Raw genomic sequence first — 15,062 nt, forward strand, 5'->3', positions numbered from 1 at the left:
AACAATTTTACATTTATAATGTGGCCGTGGCTGCAGAGCCGCGGCACGGCCATATAGCCTCATGGCTAACCCTAACCCTAACCCTGACCCTAACCCGGCGCGGTCAAATAGCCCAGCAGTTTCAGGAGCCACGGCACAAAAAAGCCCATCAGGTTCTGTAGACACTCCCTTATTATTAACAGAGAAAAAATTGTCCTGACCAAGCCTAGCACAGAGATCTGTAGATGGGTCCCCGGGCGCTGCACTGCAGTGACCACTGCTCCTGAGGAGACACCACAGCGGCTTTGAAGGACGGGTCAAATGCAGAGGACAAATGTCTATACGGGGACAATAGAGTACCTCAACCTTAAATTAAAGAGGTAGAAAGGCTGATTTAAGTTTACTAGAATATTTGATTTAAGATGTTTGTTAGAAGAAAATAAATGTTATATTCCAATCTCAACCATAATCACAGTGATAAATGTAGAAACTGAACAGACATTTTACATAAAATCAAAACCCTAGAGAGAGTGCACAGTTTAACTGTATGGCTTGAACAATAATTTGCTCAGTCTTTGACCCAAATTAAATATACACCACGGATTTGCAAAATGTCTTAAATAGTGCAGTATATTATCACATATTCTTCATTTTCAACCTAGAACTACACAATAATGTCTAGTTGTAAGATTGCTTCAGATGATTTAAAATTGACCTTCAAGTTTTCTTTGTTACTCCACTTTGAGTTCAGAAGATTTGTAACCGATGGTGATGGTGATGGGAATCTGACCTATTGCAAAGGTGAACTTTTAGTTGGGATCATTATTCTGGACTCCATGTGTCTGATCAAAGGTACTGCAAGAAAAGAGAACGTAAACGTACATTTTAAAACAGTATTTATCAATGATTATAGCATAAAGACAGAATTTGCTTTACGCTATAAAAGCATAAAGAACATTCTGTGCTTTATGCTTTTATAGCATAAAAGCACTATAAAATTAATTATGTTGTTGTTGTTGTTGTTGTTGTTGTTGTTTTATGGCGGTTGGCATCCAAGTGTTGCATTACCGCCAGACTTTATTCCTCAGACTTTGTCGTAGTCCTCAGACTCTGTCGTAGTCCGTAAAAGTACTCCTTCCATTGCTTTGGTGTTACAAAGCCCATGAGGTCATGATATGTCTTTGTGACTAGAATAGTTGTTGTTGTTTCAGAGACCAACCGGCTTTATTCCAGGGAGACTCTTCTTCATCTTCCTCTCCTTCTTTGACGTTCGGTGCTTCCACCGTACAGCTTTATTCTTTAGGCTTCATTCTATAGGCTTTAATATGTCCACTGATGTCGCTGCTTGGTAGCCGTGCGTCTACGAGACTGGGCGAGGACAGGAGACCACCCCCATCTCGTCACTCTGACCACTCTGACTCCCCACAAGCAGACCCCCATCACTCCGACTCCCATTTAGCGCCTTTAGCCTGTTTTCTATATCTGCCCAATCAAGCTCCTTTGTTCCAAGGAATCTCCCTGCAGCTTTAGCAATGAACCTGATCCTTTCAGTTCTGCTTTGAGTCTGAGCAGCACAGTTTACAACATCCACCATAAAGAGTACAAAATCCTCTCTATCCACAATCAGGGTATTCTCATTAAGTCTGGAACCTGCACACTTGGGACCTCCACTCTTGAAACCTTCACACTTCTTGGGAGCCACGCTGGCCTTTCTCATTTCGCCCTGGCTGGGAGCAGCGCTGGCTCCTCTCTCTGTATTTACTCTAAACTCGTTACTTGAAACTTTCTTGACTGCATCTGCATAGGATATACCTTGAGAGACCTTTATTTTCTGCACCTCAGCAGCTCTTTTGCTAAACCTGCATCCCCCGAAGGCAGAGCTATGTTCTTCCCCACAGTTACAGCACTTCAGTTTTGCACCCACGTCACACTTCCCATACTCATGGTCTCCTGCACATTTACCACATCTTTGCTTCCCTCTACAGACCGCTGCAATATGCCCAAAGCGCTGGCACTTAAAGCAACGCAGGGGCGGCGGAACATATGGCCTGACGCTATAGCACATGTACCCAATGAACACCTTACTAGGCAGGCACCTCCCTTCAAGTGTTACCATTACCGACAAGCTGTCACATCTTACCCCAGACCGGGTCACCTTCAACCGCCTAGCATCCACCACCGTAGCTCCAGTCAAATTCTCCTTAACTTCATCCACAGACGTCGCCGTAGGGACACCTACGATAACTCCTCTGACCGTGTTTCTTTCAGCATCAGACACAAGAATGTCCTTTCCACCCAGACGTTTAGTTCCAATCGCCTTCCGTTGCTGAGCCGCGTCCTTGCACACGACCAGCAGCGAGCCATCTCTAAGGACACTCGCACTCTTGATCACTCCCACAGCTACAGTTAGGCTCTTTGACAATGCCACTGAATTCCACTCCTTAAAGGATGCACTATCCTGTGCAAGCTTTATATGCTATAAAATTCTGTGCTTTATGCTATAATTAATTATGCTTCTGTTTATTCATTTCAGCAATAAACAGAAGCAAAACAAACAAACGTTGAATCTGATCATTTATATGATCCAGCCATAGCCATCTTCACAATAATCATAAGCAATTTTGTTAAAAATGACAGGCCATAGAACAGATTGAATGGGTGGATGGAAACTAATATATACCGAGGTATCGCATCTCACACAAATATTGAGATATTTTAAATTTTACAATTTAAAAACAACATTTATTTTTTTAAAACACATTATATATTCAGACAAGTTTAAAGTGGGGTGGAGCTAAAATTATAATGCCAAGCTTAAGTTCATCCATCCATTTTCTACCGCTTGTTCCCTTTCGGGGTCGCGGGTGACTGGAGAGAACACGGAGACAGACATTACAGACAGTTCACTCTCACATTCATTCACTAGGGCCAATTTAGAGTCACCAATTTTGCCTAACACATGCATGTCTTTGGACGGTGGGAGGAGCCGGAGAACCCGGAGAGAACCCACGGTAACACAGGGAGGACATGCAAACTCCACCCAGAGAGATCATGTGATGTTGGTCTGGTCCGGGAATCCATGATCTCCTTCTTGGGAGGCGAGAGCGCTAACCGCCTTTGCCACTGTGCACCCACTAGAAGAGTTCCAATGCATTTTAATACTGAACTAATTTGCGTCGGTATCGGATCTATATTGCGCTACTTAACTTACTTGGTATCAGCAACAAATTGTGCCATCATTTGAAACCCAGTAATTCGTTATCAGTGTTGGGAAGTACTACTAACGGAAATGGCGCAAGTCAAAGCTCCAGGTTCAAAAAGAGATTTACAAAGAAAAGCTGAACATGTACAACCTAATCTTATGTAGAACTAGGGAAAGATATTTTTCTGAAATAATTGGAAGCTGCAGTAACAACTCGCGTGTCCTGTTTGCCACAGTAAACAGATTAACAAACCCTCCAGCTCAGCTGCCGTTAGAACTCATTTCCACATCCAAGTGTAATGAGTTTGCATTATTCTTTAATGACAAAGTTCAGGGCATTAAAAATGCTATAAATCCCACAATGCAAAAAATTACCCTAAAACCACCAAGACACTTAGAGCTAACTCACTTTGCACCAGTAACTGACAAAACTGTCCATGAGATCATCACCAGTCTGAGTTCATCTACATGCTGCCTTGATGTGTTACCCACCAGATTTCTAAAGTCTGTGCTGAACAGTTTGTTAGCACCATTCACTCACATAGTTAACATGTCGCTTCAATCTGGAACATTCCCAATGTCTTTGAAAACTGCGGTCATAAAGCCTCTCCTAAAGAAGAGCAGTCTTGATGCCGCAGTACTGAGTCATTACCGGCCCATCTCTAATCTGCCATTTTTGGGCAAAGTCCTTGAAAAGGTTGTTTACCAACAGCTCACAGATTTCCTCTTAATAAACAACTCATTTGATGTTTTTCAGTCAGGTTTTAGACCTCATCACAGCACTGAGACTGCTCTTGTCAAGGTGACAAATGACATCCGCCTGAACACTGACACGGGCAAAGCCTCAGTCTTAATTCTGTTAGATCTGAGTGCTGCTTTTGACACTGTCGATCATGGGATCCTCTTACAGAGACTAGAGGACTGGGTGGGCATCACTGGCACTGCCCTAAACTGGTTAAGGTCCTATCTGGAAGACAGGAAGTACTTTGTTGAAATTGGTAGCTGTGTCTCAGACCACATGACCCTGACCTGTGGAGTGCCCCAAGGGTCAGTCCTGGGTCCCCTTCTGTTCAACCTCTACATGCTGCCGTTGGGTCAGTTGATACGCAGTGAAAATGTGTCCTATCACAATTATGCAGACGACACTCAGATCTATGTTTCACTATCGGCAGGTGACTATGGACCAGTAGATTCACTCTGTCACTGCATCCAACAGATCAGTTTGTGGATGCAAAACAACTTTCTCCAGCTGAACTCAGACAAGACTGAAATAATCGTTTTTGGCCCACAGAAACAAAGAGAAAGTGTTAGCGGTCACCTCCAGAGTCTCGCTCTAAAACCTACAAACCAAATTAGAAATCTGGGGGTAATAATGGACTCAGACTTGAACTTTAATAGCCACGTCAAATCAATAACATCAGCAGCTTTTTACCATCTAAAAAACATTGCCAAAATCAAAAATATAGTGTCAAAACCAGATTTAGAGAGACTTATCCATGCGTTTGTCTCCAGTAGATTAGACTACTGTAACGGCCTGCTCACTGGTCTCTCCAAACGAGTTGTAAAACAGCTGCAGTACATCCAGAACGCTGCTGCTCGGGTCCTGACTAGAACCAGGAAGTATGATCACATTAGTCCTGTTCTCAGGTCTCTGCACTGGCTCCCTGTGGCTCAGAGAATAGACTTTAAAGCAGCTCTGCTTGTGTACAAGTCTCTCCATGGCCTAGCACCAAAGTACATCTTGGATATGTTAGTGCCATATGAACCATCTCGGACTCTGAGGACCTCAGGGACCGGCCTCTTGCTGGTGCCCAGAGTCAGGACAAAACATGGGGAATCTGCGTTTCAGTTTTATGCAGCTAAAATCTGGAACAGTCTTCCTGAAGATGTGAGACAGGCTTCTACTCTGACAATGTTCAAATCTAAGCTAAAAACAGTTTTGTTTAGCTGCGCATATGACTGAAAGGATTTTTTCTTTGCACTCTTCTCTTTTGTTTGTGATTTTATTAGTTTAGAAAATCAGTTGGATTGATAATTTTTAATTTAGTTAATTTTATTGTATTTCTGTTTCTGTAATTTCTTTGTGATTTGAATGCATTTTTCCTGCTGTGAAGCACTTTGAATTGCCTTGTGTATGAAATGTGCTCTACAAATAAACTTGCCTTGCCTACTACAGTTACTGAGAATACGTATTCAGAATACTAGATTTGAGTTACTGTTACTAGGCGGTATTTTCAGAGTTGGGGTAACGTGGGGTAGCGTTAGCTGGTAACGTGTTAGAGTACTCAAATTACTTTTTTAGAGTAACAAAGAACGTAACAGGTTAGATTTGTGCATCCATTTAGTCCAAGTAACGCTACCCAACACTGCAGTATTTCATCATACAAGTAAGGCTTCAAAATGCACAATATTAGTGAGAAAAATAGAAAACACTGCTCTTGAATTTGTGATAAATAAATGCATAACCATTTATATTAATCCTATGTTGCATTTTTACTTATCTCAACATGAAAGTATTCCAAGTATTCAGAACTTTGAATAATGTAACAGAATGTGTCACATATTGCATTTTAAGGCCAGTATTTAGTATTCTGTGACTAAATACATTTTCAAAGCATTCTCCCCATCACTGTTTATAGCGTAAATATATAGGCGTGCCTCTCACCGGTGTAATAGACGGTCGCATCCCAACCCTCTTTTTGCCAGGCCGAATTCCTCGTTTCATCTCGTGACTGCAAATTTTCATAAGCTGAAACAAATGAATGTTTTAGTGACTTCATCATGCTTGTGACATCACGTACCCAAAAAGTACTCACCCCATAAATGATGAACGACATACAAGTCGCCAATCTGAGAGAAGAACCCTCCCACTGCTTCATTGTTCTCTTGTCTGTGTTTGATGGCTCTTGCCCTGTTGGAGGAATGTCATGTCATTCTGAACACACTTACTTATTTGTTCCACTGTGGTTCAGAGATTAATACAATTTAGTCATTTCTAATCGGCAACAATCAGCTGGAGGCTTTTTAATTCAAGAGGTCCAAAGCCAATCCTGTCAGTAAAAAAAAGCATGTGGTTTGTAGCAGAGTTCAGACTTTGGAGGAAGGAATGTTGACATTTTTTTGTGTTAAATGATTAAAAGTGTATGTTTGGTATATTTAGGAAATTCATACTGAAAGACTTTAATAGGCCACAATAAAATCCAACTTCTTACCAGTGGTTGCCCCATTCGATCATGGTCCCTGGCTGAAAGAGAAGTTAATGATTAGTATAATAATAATTGGCCTTTTTGTGCATGTAAAGATTACACACACACATGCATCCACACACACTGGTCATTTTCAGGGCTTATCCTAGAGGAAATACAAAGTCTGTCGGCATAAAAAATACGAAATTAACTAGAAGCCGTCGGTGTAATCCCTCATTTGTCCAGGAGTGTTCCAATGTAGAAAAATGTCTTGAATTTCAGAACAGTGAACCCTGAATCTTTCTATGATGTAACTAGAAGAAAGGCATAATGTGGGGAGTTGGTGTAGCAAATCCCTAACAAAAAAATTATAAAAAGGTGCAACATTTATGGTTCACAAGTTTGGATATTTCCTTTTAAAACAATGAATCTCCCATAGAGGTAGATAGAGTAAGCCCCCGCCCACCATCTGAACTTATGACATCATCAAAGTCTAAAACGAGAACTGAAGTTTTTCTCGTATAGCAGAGGATAAATTCATTTTAATGTTATTTAGATACATCACACAATTCATACAGCTTATGACTAAAATTTAACAAGTTAACAACTTCATTGTTTAGAAAGGTACCATTACCTTTAACTGATATGTACGCATTTCGTAGATGTTGGGTCCAGGTCTTGGCAGTGGTTCGTTCCAGAAGCTGAATTCCAATAAAAGCTGATTTTGTCTCGAGATCAGCATCTTAGCCCGTTCTCTCCGAAAATCCATGTACTCCTAAATAAGTTAAATCCAATTATACACAAAAACGATCATCCACTATTTGCTCAATAACGAGTTCCACAGGTCAGGGTCTTGCCTTGTTCTTGTTTAACTTTTCAAGGCATTCAGTCAACGCTGGGTACCCTCCTCTGTATCGCCAAAGATGCACTGCACAAAGTCAACACCAGATGTCACTGTTGGATTGCAGGGGAATGGCACTTACAAGCTTCTTGTATTTGTAAGTGATTTTGTGCTTCTTGAATTATATGTTTCCATACTTTAACGCAGACAAATAAATTAATTGATTTGATTTTATAATTTGAGCATTGACCAACTAACATCAAAGTTTACTTGGGGACTAGACACTTACCAGCTTGATCCTGTTCTCCATACCAAGTATTCCAACTCCCCACCACCTCGCACGGGTAATCCTCGTCGTCATGGAGCTTATTCTGCACCTCTGCCCTGTAAAATAAAATACTGTGTAACCTTTCGGTTTGTGTCATAGCTTTGCCTGAATGTTACAGGTGATGCCTCCAGGACAAGTTCAAGGTCAAATCCGTGGAGCCAGTTCACATTATAACATGTTTTTCAATGTAATCGTACATTTGCAATACAAATACTTTTTTTGGATGAAAATGCAATATAGATAAGTTTAATGCCAAACAGTGGAGCATCCTGTGTACAGTATTACAAGTCCAGGGGGAGACGCCAGCACTTTTAAGACCAAACAAATGCTGTTCTTGCACTTCATTATATAAAACCAACTTAAGTAAACACATTTTCTGCTGCGTATGATTCCTTCTCTTTCTCAATTTAACGCTCAATTGAACCTAATTCTGCAAGAAGTAACAGTCGGCCGATGTCTACCTCAATAAAGAACACAGAAGAACAGATCCTCTTTTCTATTACGAACAGGAAGTCAGTTTTGATAGAAATGTGAATGAAAGTCTCACTAATTTGTATTCGGGATGTGACTGAACATTAGTAGCGAGCACTTACTCAAGACTGTTGTATGCTTCCAGGCACTCGGGTTTGACGTTGTGAACTAAAAAGAAAAGGCACACAGACAACGTAGTACAGAAGAGAATCGTCACATTTTTCAACAAAGTCATTTCACACTCTGGTTCAACAAAGACTTCTAACTGATTTTGCTTCAATGGTTTATAGGCTGTGTTCCAATTGAAATCTCTACATGACGTGGAGTGCGACGCAGAGGAGATCAAAGCTGAGGAGAGGGCAGCCAAATATTCCGAGTTAGCCAAGAAAGCTTTACAAACTGAATTAATTGTATAGGACAATTTCCAGGTTTTATTAGAGTGCACTCTAGTGTGTAAGCAGGGAGTTTTGTTTATAAGAGCGTTTCTATTAAGTGTGTCTTTTTCTTAAAGCTTTCTATGAGTTATCCGTTATTTTACTTCTGTACCTACTTGCGTTGAAACACCGAAATTTCCACATTGTGTGGACAAATAAAGGCTTATCTTATCTTGATATCGGCATCTATCCAATTAAAAAAGAAAATCCACAATATTTAGACATATTTTTCTAAACTGCACCAGTCTCTGTGTGCTCATGTCCCATGTTCAGTTTGTCCTCAGTGCATAAGATGTGCATTTTTAAACTTTAAGATTAGAGAGTTAAAATTAAATTAGAAGAGCAATAAAGCTGTGGCTGTATAATTATATATTTTTTCCTTTCCCAAAAGTGAAAAGTCAGTTTGTGAACTTAACTTTATTTGTGAGCTTTGTCATAGGTTTTCAAATCTTTGATATATTAGTTAAAGGCGGTATGGACGATTTTTCGGCGATTTGAGAACGCAGGTGGAAGTGCACATGCCACTCCCCCGTGTGGACTGATACAACACACACGTGTGTTTGTTTATTAGCGCAACGGAGCGCATCGCATCTCTCGTCTCCCGTAGATTTCTGTCCACTTCTGCGTCAGCTCGAACTGTCTTTCTCCGTCTTCATTTTGCCCCGTACACTGAGGGAACTATATTATGATAGATCCATGCGCTTAGGCACGCGGAAACGTGGGGACGAGCCTGACGCGGCTGCAGGTGAGCGATAGGTGCGTTTTATGATTGATACGTAGCAGGACAAATGATTTATCCACGCCATGAGGAAATATGATGAAAAAAATTGCTGAAAAAAATCGTCCATACCACCTTTAAAGAAACCTTGTGTTGTGCTCTTATTTATGGGTTTAAAAAAGGAACGACAATCACGACTGCACCTGGGCTGCCAGAGCCCTAACCTGCAGAAAAAGGACACACCCAGGGCCCTTTCTCAAACTCAACAACGACCCAGGCCTTTCACAGGCTGCAACGATTGATGATTGGCTGCAGTAAAGTCCTGCAACAGGCGGGTTTTAGCCGACCCAAACGCTCCTTGGGTCCATCACACGGGACAGGGACTCGTCAAAGCCGTCAGACTGACCAGAGAGCAAAGTCATCTTTATAGGAAATTGTGAGAAACACAGATCAGATGTGTGTGTGTGTGTGTCTTGCGCGTTGCACGCGCGTGTGTGTTGCACGTGTGTGTGTGTTGCACGTGTGTGTGTGTTGCACGTGTGTGTGTGTGTGTGTTGCACGTGTGTTGCACGTGTGTGTGTGTGTGTGTGTGTGTGTGTTGCACGTGTGTGTTGTACGTGTGTGTGTGTGCGTGTTGTACGTGTGTGTGTGTGCGTGTTGCACGCGTTTGTGTGCGTGTTGCACGCGTTTGTGTGCGTGTTGCACGCGTGTGCGTTGCACGTGTTTGTGTGCGTTGCACATGTGTGTTTGTGTGCGTTGCACATGTGTGTTTGTGTGCGTTGCACATGTGTGTTTGTGTGTGTGTTGCACATGTGTGTTTGTGTGTGTGTTGCACATGTGTGTTTGTGTGTGTGTTGCACATGCGTGTTTGTTTGTGTGTTGCACATGTGTGTTTGTGTGTGTGTTGCACATGTGTGTTTGTGTGTGTGTTGCACATGTGTGTTTGTGTGTGTGTTGCACATGTGTGTTTGTGTGTGTGTTGCACATGTGTGTTTGTGTGTGTTGCACATGTGTGTTTGTGTGTGTTGCACATGTGTGTTTGTGTGTGTTGCACATGTGTGTTTGTGTGTGTTGCACGTGTGTTTGTGTGTGTTGCACGTGTGTGTGTGTTGTGCGTGTTGCACGTGTGTGCGTGTTGTGCGTGTTGCGCGTGTTGCACGTGTGTGCGTGTTGCACGTGTTGCGCGTGTTGCGCGTGTTGCACGTGTGTGCGTGTTGCACGTGTGTGCGTGTTGCACGTGTGTGCGTGTTGTGCGTGTTGCACGTGTGTGCGTGTTGCGCGTGTGTGCGTGTTGCGCGTGTGTGCGTGTTGCGCGTGTTGCACGTGTGTGCGTGTTGCGCGTGTTGCACGTGTGTGCGTGTTGCACGTGTTGCGCGTGTTGCACGTGTTGCACGTGTGCGCGTTGCACGTGTTGCATGTGTGCGTGTTGCGCGTGTGCTGTGTACGTGTGTTGCACGTGTTTGTGTGTTGCACGTGTGCGTGTTGCACGTGTGCGTGTTGCAAGTGTGTGTGTTGCAAGTGTGTGTGTTGCACGTGTGCCGTGTTGCAGGTGTGCCGTGTGTGCGTTGCACGTGTGTTGTGTGTGTGCGTTGCACGTGTGTTGTGTGTGCGTTGCACGTGTGTTGTGTGTGTGCGTTGCACGTGTGTTGTGTGTGTGTGTGCGCGTGTGTGCGTGTGTGCGTGTGTGATGTTACAGCGCTGCAGAGAAGAGCAGGTGAGAGGAGACGTGATGAGGAAAGCTCTGAGCGTCAAGTGGATGAAGACATTATCACATGACAATATTTTGAACCATGTGAATAGAATCAGTGAGATGACTTCTCGTGATTATTGTGAGAATGTGAAGAACTCAATTCAGAGTTAGACACACATCAGTCCGGTGAGAGCCAGGTTAATGCAACGCTGCATGGAGACTGAATTAAGTTTAGTGCACTGTGAGTGGTGGGCGTGGTCTATGTGCAAGCCATTTGGTGTTGTACATCTGTCTCTCTGGACAGTTTTCCCTCCTATGAAGTTCCCATACATGATAATATCCTAGTGTTACAACTACAAGTGAAGCATCATTGGAGATATAGGCTGTCTAAGGCCCTGCTCAGTTGCTCGTATCAGAGACTGGGCAAGTAACGCAGCAATCTGTAGCAGCGTATTACAAAAAATAAACCAAAACTCAAATGATGCTATACTTCTGATTATGGAATCGATGTGGACATCTTGTCCAAAGTTTATGCAATTGAGAACAAATCACCTTTAAAATATTTGATTTAAACATATTCATATCTGGGGTCATAGATTGGTCAAGTTTATGAAATTAGAAATCAAAATCTTACGTACGGTTCCTTTAATGGCCATAATAGCAAGACAAGTATTGTATATTAGTGTCAGTTCCATGGATCTATTAAATCAATCTATATCAGACCATCCCTATAAGAGAATAAATAACTTGTATGTGTAATGTGCAAATAGTAATGCATGTAGTAGTAGAAGTGAATTATTGAAAATTAGTAGTGGCATAAGCTAAATATGTTAACACAGGTTTGGTTGAATACGATGATGATGTAATTTCAAGTCAGTTAGAATAAATATATATGTGCAATACACCCAATGCAAGTATATGGACAATGCTTATGAGGCATTGGCTAAATAGAATGTTTGATAATATTACAAAACCTTCATCACATACAGTTTCTAAAATATTAAAAGACGGTACATACATTGGATTTTGTACAGGTTGCTTGTTTCCCTCTTTGACAGCAGGTTGGAGTGGGCATCTTTTCTGGCATCCACTTTGTGAACAAATAAGGAACGAAACCAGCCTTTGTCACCGTTCTCAGAAAACCACCTACACAGCAACAAGAAGAAAGCCACTTTTACAACAGCTAAAAGCAACAGTCTTAAACCAGATGAAATTGTCAGTATATCAAAAGAGTAACACTTAAAAGGAGTCCAGAAATGTCCATGACGTCTAGGGCTGAGAGAGATAGTCATGCTAAAATGCAGGAAGATGAAATGCATAGTGTATGTGTGAGTGGGAGTCCAGAGTGCCAGCTTGTGACTCCATAAGACTTTCACCCACTCCAGAGCTGATAAAAGGGGAACATTGTGCACTTTGAGAAATAACGTTAGGATGTCTGCAACCCTGGCTTCAAATCAGTTGCCGAACATGAAAAACTGTCAGCCCAAGACAGATAAGAGATAAGTGATGGGACTACAACTGCTGAGGCACTACTCCTAGATGTTCTTGCATAGATTTTCTTTGCTAAATATATGAAGGAGTAAAGCTGCTGTTGGTATTGGGCATTTGTGGGGTTTTGAAAACAGCAGAGCGCCTATAAAAAGGCCCATTCAGTATTTATTTATTTCGTTTTTATTTCAGGGTTATTTTCATGTGTTTAGAGACAAACTGACCCCAATTCTTCCCCAAATGGTTAATTTGACTGAAAAAAGTGGGCTATAGCCTTCTTTTTAACTTCCCAGGAGCTTGATAGTCTTTTTTTATCAGATCATGGCCTAAATGAAATAAATTCAGAAATTCTCAAATCGCTCTGTACAAACCCACTGGAATTTTAAGGGGTTAATGAGAAACACTGGCTGTGGTGCACCCTCAATTTTTAATTTCATTTTAAATTGAAAGATTATTAAAATGATAAATCATCTCATTTCTTTCTGATCATGATCCCTGCGCTGATTACTCAGATTTTGCAGCTTGAATGTCATTTAAATAATTTAGTCAAAATCAGATAATAATCAGATTTTGGTGTGGATGTGAACATAGCCACTGGTTGTAGAGTAATCAGTCAAACTAAACCATCAGCGGTAGAAAGTAAATAAATACACAAATACACATATTCACAATACTGTAATAGTAACAGAGTAGATACTTTTGGGTTAATAGGATTTTTTTTGACGCATGTCATTATTATTGGTTGCATTTAAAATCATAGGAGGTACAGTCCAAGTCCTAATAAATAATTTAAAAAAAACTAGAATTGCATTAAAATGGAACTTTGAGTAGTACATTTTATTCACACTTTACTATAAGTACCAATTTGGCAGCAGCGCTTGTACTTGTAATTGGGTACATTTTTAACCATGTAACTGTACTTTTACTTACTATTAATAGTAAACAAAGAGCAGTGAAAATCCACAACAGATATTTCGATAATGTCAGCCGCACAGCCATAATTAATAATGCAAAAACTCGTCTTTTCCAAACTAAATATGCTGTCACAATACGACAACGTGTGATGTAATTTGGAGATACACACGTCAATAAAACATTAATTTATCAGGCTTTTGTTTTTAAATGAGCCGTTCTTTTCTTCTATCTTTTATCATCAGAGGTGTGAACCCGGGGACATGAACACATCTGTCATTCAGTTATTAGTAAAGCAGATTATTTTCTATTTAACTCTCAAGGTCATTGGCACCTTTTTTTTTAAATAACGTCATGTGCCAATAACTTTATGGAAAGTGCTAATTAGATTTTTATTTTCACCCCAGGGGAAAAAGACCCCCATAAGTCTTATGGAGCTGCTGCAAACAGCCACAGAGTGCACAATGTGGTGACAAAGATAAGACGTGACAACAGTGGGCTTCAGTGGACAAAGTTCAGAGCATCAGCAAATGATTAAAGCTGCTTTTGAGAGCTTACCTCCACATATGGTCAAGCTAACATGCGGCCAAAGAATGCATTTATGGTTTATATGTGATTTATTTAAAGCTTAAAGAGTGATCTGCAATACATAAGCTCAGAATGGAAATAATAACCCGTTTCCTTAGCTTACGTTTAGCAAGAACAAACTTACTTCCGGGTACAAATAGTTAGTACACAATGACATGTTTAAGTGAGAGAAGACAGAACAATGCAATGGTGTAAGCTACCGCAGACATGAACCAGTATTTCAAGTTGTACATTTTACAACCGCTAATTCCTAAGCAAACAGAGACATTTACGCACCGCATTTCCAAAGTGTGGTGGACATAATTACCGTGTAGTTTGGTTCCCGCGGATTAAAGTCTTTAACAGTCGCCGTCGAGGCCACGCAGAACATGCCGCCGCCGCCATCTCTCCTTGAAAGTAAATCACTTTTCGTCACCGTAACCACGTGTTTGAGTTAATGTTTACCTGCTTTATCAGGTATGCTTTGACGGCTCCTGCTCGTGGATCCGTCACCAAGTAACATCCCGCTTTGGGGATTTAAACACACGTGACCCGGGGGCCGGATGTTACGCACGTTCGCGCACATTACGCAAAGGGCATTTTTTCTTTTCTTTTTTTCTTTCTTTCTTTCTTTCTTTCTTTCTTTCTTTGATGTGATAAAATGTGAATATATGAGTATATTTCTGTGATATATTTTATCTGCATAATAGTGATATTTTATCTGCATCATTAGTCTAAGAGAAGAACGGGTGTGTGACAAACTGCATTTGTGAAGGGGTCGTAAAGATGGGCCAAAGGATGTTTACCCTAGGGGGGTGACGGCCCAGAGGAGTTTGGGTAATGTTTACCCAAGGCTTTATCTCTACGGAAAAATACCAAGTGCCTTGATGTGAAGCTGACCAATGAGAAATGTGACCCGCCTATTCCAGAATATCTAATAAAACCAACCAGCATGGGAAAAAACAGGGTGAGACGCGGGGGTGAGACGCAGGAGGGTCAGCCAGGCTCCTTACAACGGCTTGGCTGACACAGTCCCCGCGTTTTCTCCCATGCATGCCACACAAATGTCTGATGTTTCTGTGTCGTTTCATATTCTAGGTTGAATTGTGTTCTCGATGTGTTACGGAATAGCATTGGTGCATGTCTAATGTACTCAATACTACCATTCCTCATGTTCAGCTTGGAAACTCCAGAATCCCAGACTTGATTTCGTTTTAATAATGGAACCTGTTTACCTGGTATCTTGG

At 41.4% G+C, this 15,062-nt stretch overlaps 1 protein-coding gene across 1 annotated transcript; it reads right to left on the minus strand.

Moving 5' to 3' along the window:
* Positions 1–357: 357 nt before the first annotated feature.
* On the minus strand, positions 358–14,348 carry nipsnap1 (nipsnap homolog 1 (C. elegans)). Its single transcript, XM_072432825.1, has 10 exons — positions 14,144–14,348; positions 11,867–11,994; positions 8,129–8,174; positions 7,497–7,591; positions 7,224–7,294; positions 7,001–7,141; positions 6,394–6,425; positions 5,998–6,092; positions 5,847–5,930; positions 358–834 (listed from the first exon to the last, which is right to left on the minus strand). Exons 1-10 carry the CDS (start codon positions 14,218–14,220, stop codon positions 770–772), a joined length of 834 nt encoding a protein of 277 aa, XP_072288926.1. The 5' UTR covers positions 14,221–14,348; the 3' UTR covers positions 358–769.
* Positions 14,349–15,062: the final 714 nt, after the last annotated feature.

The sequence above is a fragment of the Eucyclogobius newberryi genome, unplaced genomic scaffold, assembly GCF_026437365.1.
Source record: "Eucyclogobius newberryi isolate DKJ021-1_F unplaced genomic scaffold, fEucNew1.0.hap1 SCAF_6, whole genome shotgun sequence".
Lineage (NCBI taxonomy): Eukaryota > Metazoa > Chordata > Actinopteri > Gobiiformes > Gobiidae > Eucyclogobius > Eucyclogobius newberryi.

What these genes read in the sequence shown, in the direction of transcription:
- nipsnap1 (XM_072432825.1), bottom strand. Translation starts at nt 14,220, where the DNA reads ATGGCGGCGGCGGCATGTTCTGCGTGGCCTCGACGGCGACTGTTAAAG. An exon ending in GAAGCATACAACAGTCTTGA is followed by an intron (nt 7,592 to 8,128) that starts GTAAGTGCTCGC and finishes TTTATTTTACAG; the next exon opens with GGCAGAGGTGCAGAATAAGC. An exon ending in TGCGACCGTCTATTACACCG is followed by an intron (nt 835 to 5,846) that starts GTGAGAGGCACG and finishes CTTTTCTTGCAG; the next exon opens with TACCTTTGATCAGACACATG.